We start from the raw sequence: 7,210 nt of genomic DNA on the forward strand, positions 1-7,210 counted from the left end.
GATCTTGGATGAGCCACCTAACTTTGGTTGTCCTTGGTTCCCCTCAACAGAGTAAGGTGAACTAGATGAGTGGCTCCCAGTTCTTTTACCGTCCGTACTTTTTATTATTGGTCCTTTTTGTGGATTTTATATTTTTAAAGATTTTTGTCTGTCAATAGATTTTTCTCATGTACTTAGACAAAGTACACAACTGCAGATCAGCTCTTCTATCAGCAAAGGTAATCAGGTTAACTTATTCACCTTAACAAATTACTATAATTTGATTGAACATTTAAAAACAAGATATTTATTATTAGCTTTTGAAGTTCAATATAGATATGACTTCTGATAGGTTTTTACACATACTGAAAATAGCTTCCAGATCATCTTCTTTTTTTTTTAAAATTATTTATTTATTTATTTTTGGCTGTGTTGGGTCTTCATTTCTGTGTGTGGGCTTTCTCCAGTTGCGGCGAGCGGGGCCCACTCTTCATTGCGGTGCGAGGGCCTCTCACTGTTGCGGCCTCTCCCGTTGCAGAGCACAGGCTCCAGACGCGCAGGCTCAGTAGTTGTGGCTCACGGGCCTAGCCGCTCTGCAGCATGTGGGACCTTCCCGGACCGGGGCACGAACCCGTGTCCCCTGCACTAGCAGGCGTATTCCTAACCACCGTGCCACCAGGGAAGCCCTTCTGTCTTCTTTGGAGGATCTTAGGAGATTCATAAGAACTACCAGATTTGATGACTGCAGTTACCATCCAAGGAGGAAGAAAATCCAGTGACTTCTCAAAAATGAAAATTAACATTAAATTACAAGTCTTTTTTTTTTTTTTTGGCTGCGTCTTGCATGGCTTGTGGAATCTTAGTTCCCCAACCAGGGATTGAACCGGGGCCCTGGCAGTGAAAGTGTTAAGTTGTAACCACTGGACTGCCAGGGAATTCCCTAAATTACAAGTCTTGATTATTCTTATTTACTTTTTAACAAAATGGTCAACAGAATTTTAAAAAAACACAGAACAAAATTTGCATTTTACATAGTAAAATACATAATCATTTTAAAATACAAAGTGACACTATGAAGCAGTGACAGGTCTTCCTCTGTCACTTGTAAACTGGATTAGAAGGCCATCCCCAGAATTCCAGTAGTGCTGTGGAAATATTTTAATTTACAATTGGGATAAACTGCATTCAACTGGGAGCCAAGGGATCTAGGTTCTAGTTGCCATCTTGCACCATGTGATCCTGAATACACTCAAATTCTGGACGTCAGAAGCCCCATGACAAAATGAAAGGGGCTGAATCAGGTCATCTTAAATATCCTTTCCAGCTCTGTTATTTTGTAACGCCGTGAAATCAGAGTACCATGTCCCAAGCTGTTTGGGATCAGGGATTTTAAAACCTAAATTCAACATAACAGTACTTTTAATCTTCATACTTTTTTTGTGTGTCCTGTTCTTATTAAATATATGTGTATTTCCACATTCTGTGTCTTTAAATATATTTTCCTTTTTAACAGTCTTTTCACCATTAGCAATAAAAAAGTTTCTCAAGGGTGTACTTCTCATTTCTTGCTTTTATTTTTTTTCAACTTGCTTTTTCAGTTTCTCCAAGATCTCTTCCGGAGTTGTGGAGGCCAAAAGCTTTACCACTTTTTCACGAGATTTACCACCCTGGACCAAAAGGAAAAAACGGTGTCAGGATAACACACTAAACTTTCTAATGCTATTAAGAGGCAGCAGACCTCAGTTGCTGAGGGGTTGTTATAGGTGGGCTGGTGTTTTCCTGACAGCTTAGTGCCCACTTTCTCCTAGCCATTTCTGGTCTAACCAAAGGCTGTCTCTTAGATTCCACCTTACTACAATATTTTTACAACTCTCCAGAGTTTTTAACCTTCATACATCAATTTCTGTAATAATAAAAGCTAGGCATTAAATTTTCAAAATGAATATGGAATCCAGATGTACAATATTCTGGTTTCAAGTAATACTTTTGTTTAAATTATTTTTTAAATTACCAAAACAAATATTGCAATTTTATATAAACTTTGTATAAAAATAATTCCAAATGTAAAACAAATTGGTATTCTCTATACTGTTACACATTTCTGAAAATTCTGAACACAAAGCAACCATATATCCAAGTGCTATGATTCCACAACTGCTTAAGACAACTATAAAAAGGTAAACACCCTTTAAAGAAGGTAAATTTTGAGCAGGCATTTATCTAAATGGGTAGAAGCTGCACAGGTGGAAGAGTGGGGAGTCCCTTTCAGGCAAATGCCAGAGCATGTGCGCTGGAGAAAATCCGAAATGACCTGCCGCAGGGGCGATGGTGAGGGAACGGCCTGATCAGATGGACGTTTATTAGGTACAGCCTACTAACCAATGACTCTGAGTGCCAGCTGGATCCTGGGTAGGAGCTACAGAGTATAGCACTGGAAAACAAGTAGAGCTTTAAGAAATATAAACACGAGTGTGTCTTTTACTCCTACAGATTCTATTTCAGTTAAGTCTGGGGTGATGCCCAGGAACCTGTGTTCTAGAAATCATTTCCAGGTAATTTTGCTATCCACCCCTAGTGCAAACCCATGATATTAATGACTTCACATGAGTCCTCTCTCTTCCTAATAAGCTTCTCCTAGTGAGCAAGGATAACACGGGGGACCAGATATGCTTGATGACTCACTAATGGAGATGACAAGAGGAACCATTTTAGATTTTTCTAGTATGGTGATGACTCGAGGGAAAAGACAAGCAAGATTAATCTGACAGAGCAGGTACAGGAATGAACTTAGGAGAAAATGCTGGAAATGATGGCAATTAAGGAATTCAAGTATAGCGTGTGCACAGTCTGAAGGAGTGAGGCATTAGGAGTGAAGATTAGGAAGTATTCACAGATTTTAGTGATTAAATGATTATGAGCATTAAAAACAACTGGTTTTTCAATTATTTGGAAAAGAAAAAAATTGGTATTTTAAAAGTAATGACTGATGTACTCAAAGATGTTGAGAGAGAGAGAGAGACCTACCTTATCCAAAACCACATCACTCTTCCTGAGTTCTAAGACTTTGGAAAGATACCAACAAAGCTCAGCGTTAGCCTCTCCTTCTGTCGGAGGTGCTGCAATAGCTACACTCACAGCCTCGGCTGTCAAATCTGGAATGAAAACAGTGTGGACTTGATCCTCATGGAGTTCTTTTTCTTCACGCAGTAAGCATATTTTGTAAAAGTGTTTGCATTTGTCTGGCATATTGTAGGTTTTCAATTAATAACTGCTGAATGAAAAATGATTAATCACAGTTAAGGGAACATAAATATGCCTCTACCATTACAGAAATCCAGAGAAGAAAACTGATATTTACCCCACCCCACCCTGCTGACTAAAATGGGCCTACAGAGTCCTGGGCAATAACCTGGATTTAGGAGCTGGAAACTGCACTTGGTCTAACAGGAAGCGCCCAGGCAGGGAGTCAGCAGAGCTGGGCTTTAGCCCCGCAATGTCACCGAGGAAGTGGATGAACCAGGCAGCTCACAAAACTGTAGAGGGTTGTTCGGGGTCTCCTCATCAGGAAAATGGGAGCACTGGATTAGAGTCACCTCTTATGTAAAATGTCTCTTTGATGTTTTTAAAATGTAGTATTTAGGGCTTCCCTGGTGGCGCAGTGGTTGAGAGTCCGCCTGCCGATGCCGGGGACACGGGTTCGTGCCCCGGTCTGGGAAGATCTCACATGCCGCGGAGCGGCTGGGCCCGTGAGCCATGGCCGCTGAGCCTGCGCGTCCGGAGCCTGTGCTCCACAGCGGGAGAGGCCACAACAGTGAGAGGCCCGTGTACCGCAAAAAAAAAAAAAAAGATGTAGTATTTAGTTAGCATCTACACACAAACATGTTTTAAGGGCTTTACAAATATTAACTTGTTTATTCCTATAATTTTATGAAGATATTAATACCTTTATTATCTCCATTTTTACAAACGAGGAAATTGGAACCGAGAAGTAATGTGTCCAAGGTCACATGGCTAGAAAGTGGCATTGTGATTCACAAATAAATTTGAATTCATGCTTTGAAATCCAGGGACAATGAACACTGCTTTTTGAAGAGTGGTCCAGACTCCCTCATCAATACAGCCTTTATAAAGAGCAACCTGCCTGCAATCCTCCACTGTTATTTCTGAGAGAGAAGTATATACTCAAAGCAGTTTGCAAATGAGCTTGAGCTGGTCCTGCATCTGGGGTTACTTGGGCACTTCCACACGCTTACATCTTTCCTGTGTAAACATGGCTACAGAATCCACAGGAATGAGATGGTAGAACAACCTTCCTCCTATCCTGTCACTGATTCTATGATGTACAGTTTTTCACATTTTAGTATCTTTGAAATCCTGATGTATCTTATAATAAATGGAAAAGAAAATGTTTAGTTGATGTGGATTTTGTCTTACTGGTACATAAAATACTTCTGCACCTTATAGATGATGGCCAGTTAGATCTGATGAAACATGGTATTCCAACAGCAGTGTCCACAGTGACTACTTAGAAAATGCTGGCCAAGGAGGGTACAGCCAACAAATAGCCAAGCTAACATGGCCATCAACACAAACCAGGCCTAGCCCCCCCAATTTTGAGGTCTTGTTTTAAAAATATTTTAAAAATTGGAATACAGAGCTTTAGCTTTAGTGGGTGAAAAAGACTGTCAAGATAACTCAGATCAAACTTTCTTCCCAATCAGAGGCCTCCCCACCCCACCCAATCTCCCCTGAAGCCCCAGCATTTAAAACAAATGTAAACAGCTACTCAGGAGTCCTGTCTGCCAACCTCCCCTTTGCCCACCGCAGATTCCTGAGGCACCTTTTGGACTCCAGGGAATAGCTTAAAAGCTTCTAACTATCTCATCTGACAGATGAAAGAACTGGGCCCAGGAACATCTTGTAGAGTTTTGATTTGAAATAAGCTCACACAGGTGTTGATGATCAGGTTCACAGATCTGAGGTTTTCTCTCCCTCCTTGGACCAATGGTCATTTAAAAAATCAACCCAGGGCTTCCCTGGTGGCGCAGTGCTTGAGAGTCCGCCTGCCGATGCAGGAGACGCGGGTTCGTGCCCCGTTTCGGGAAGATCCCACATGCCGCGGAGCGGCTGGGCCCGTGAGCCATGGCCACTGAGCCTGCGCGTCCGGAGCCTGTGCTCCGCAAATGGGAGAGGCCACAACAGTGAGAGGCCTGCATAACGCAAGGAAAAAAAAAAAAAAAAAATCAACCCAAACATCTTTCTTTCTCTAGCCAATGTTTCCACTTTTGGAAGAGGACAAACTAAGAATCATCTAGGCTACACGTTTCTATCTATGTTCTTTCTAAAATACCTTTTTAAATTTTGAGGTATAATTGACACAACAGGTGTACAACATAACGATTCACAGTTTGTATTTTGAATCGATCACCACAGTAAATCCTGGTTCATAAAATACCATATTAAAAAGGACAATACACAATGGTTTTTTCATCCAACTTGGTATGCTTTAAATACGGTATATTTGCTTTTAAACACTAGATTACACCTTTACATTAGAATCCAGAATTTAAAAATGGAGAAGCCGCGGGCTTCCCTGGTGGCGCAGTGGTTGAGAGTCCGCCTGTGAATGCAGGGGACATGGGTTCGTGCCCCGGTCCGGGAAGATCCCACATGCCGCGGAGCGGCTGGGCCCGTGAGCCATGGCCGCTGGGCCTGCGCGTCCGGAGCCGGTGTTCCGCGACGGGAGAGGCCACAACAGTGAGAGGCCCGCGTACCGCAAAAAAAAAAAAAAAAAAAAAAAAAAAAAAAAAAGGAAAAACCCACCCCAATAAAGATGTTAAAAAAAAAAAAAAAAAAAAAAAAAAAATGGAGAAGCCTCTAACTGTGGGTGTGAAAAATATACTTGACCACACAGGATGAACTTCCAGCAAGCCAAGGCAAAGGAAGGATGGAGAGGAGGCAAGTGGTTCATACAAGATTCCCACCCCAGTGGCCAGGTATACCTGTCACAGCATTTTGTTTGGAACCAGGTTTGGCATGGATGGCTATGGTGACACAACCTTTGGGATCAACTGCCACAGGACCTGAGGGAGGAACTGGTCTCTCTGCTTCCTTGCTCTGGCTTTTACCCTAAAACGACAACAACAATCACACTACAACTTTACGGTTACAAAATACTTTCCCACACATTTGATCTTTCCATGATTCCTTTTGACCCTTAACCAAGACAAACTAGGCTAATGAGTCACGTCCAGGGAGTTCTGGCCACCCAGAATGGTCTTCCATCAGCCTTCATGGCTCAAATCAATTCTTCCACGAAGCCTTCCCATCAACCCCACAAAGTGCTTTTTTCCTGCCTTGGAAGACCTGACTTAGAACTGGTTCCTACTGTTGGCTTTGTATTTCCCATTCCTCAGGGAGCAACGATTATTCATTATTCATCTTCATATCTCAAGCAGCACAAGTTAACAAAGGTTTGTGAACAACTATGGCTGGACAGTGTATATCCATGTGTTCTGGGGGGAAGGGGAGTAGGAAGGAACAACAGTGGTATTTAAAGGACTACTGTGTGCCAGAAGCTGTACTCGGAACTTTCCACTGAACAGACATGAACTGCGCACCAAGGCAGTATGGAGGCAAAGGAGATGTAAAGATGAATAAGGACACATGGAGCTCAAGGAGCTAGGACTGCAGCGAGAGAAAAAGAACAAATAATCACTCTAATACACTGTGCTAGGAGCGCCGACCACACACGCACAGGGCGGCTCAGAGAAGGGGAAGGCAGTCCCGCCTCGGGACACTGGGGAAGCTCCCGGCAGGAGGCAGTCTTAGAGCCGGGTCTTAGGAACCGATTGGAGTCAGCCCTGCAGAGACGGTGGAAAGGAAGTGTGGGAGTGGTGCATTCTTGACGGAGGGGTGTGAAGACCAGACAAGGGAAGGAGACAGGACGCTAACTAGAGCCTCCCAGGGAAGCACAGGCCGCACGGCACTGCCGGAACACGAAGCGCGAGCCTGGGAGTGTGGGAGCGAGGCCGGCGGGGTCGGCAGCCACAGCTCAGGGACAGCCTCGCGCGCCGCCGGCCCGGGCCCTCCGACTTCCCCGGTGGGCGGCAGCGCAGCAGAGAAAGACGGGGAGCGGGAGGCCCGGAACTAAGAGACAACAAGCAGTTGTCGGAGCTCCTACCCACCCACGGGTCCCGCTTCTCTCCCGCGCTCCTCAACCAGCATTCCT

The 7,210-nt window shown here is 43.7% G+C and overlaps 1 protein-coding gene across 1 annotated transcript in view; it reads right to left on the reverse strand.

The window, feature by feature from the left end:
* Positions 1-1,550: 1,550 nt before the first annotated feature.
* Positions 1,551-7,210, reverse strand: part of CUNH15orf40 (chromosome unknown C15orf40 homolog) — a 5,834-nt gene continuing 174 nt past the window's right edge. The window contains exons 2-4 of the mRNA XM_007470059.1: positions 5,982-6,108; positions 3,004-3,131; positions 1,551-1,646 (exon numbers count right to left, since the gene is read on the reverse strand). Of these exons, the coding sequence (XP_007470121.1) occupies positions 1,551-1,646; positions 3,004-3,131; positions 5,982-6,108 (351 nt within the window). The remainder of the gene's footprint in view (positions 1,647-3,003; positions 3,132-5,981; positions 6,109-7,210) is intronic.

Source organism: Lipotes vexillifer, unplaced genomic scaffold (genome assembly GCF_000442215.2).
Source record: "Lipotes vexillifer unplaced genomic scaffold, Lipotes_vexillifer_v1.1 scaffold532, whole genome shotgun sequence".
NCBI classification, from domain to species: domain Eukaryota; kingdom Metazoa; phylum Chordata; class Mammalia; order Artiodactyla; family Lipotidae; genus Lipotes; species Lipotes vexillifer.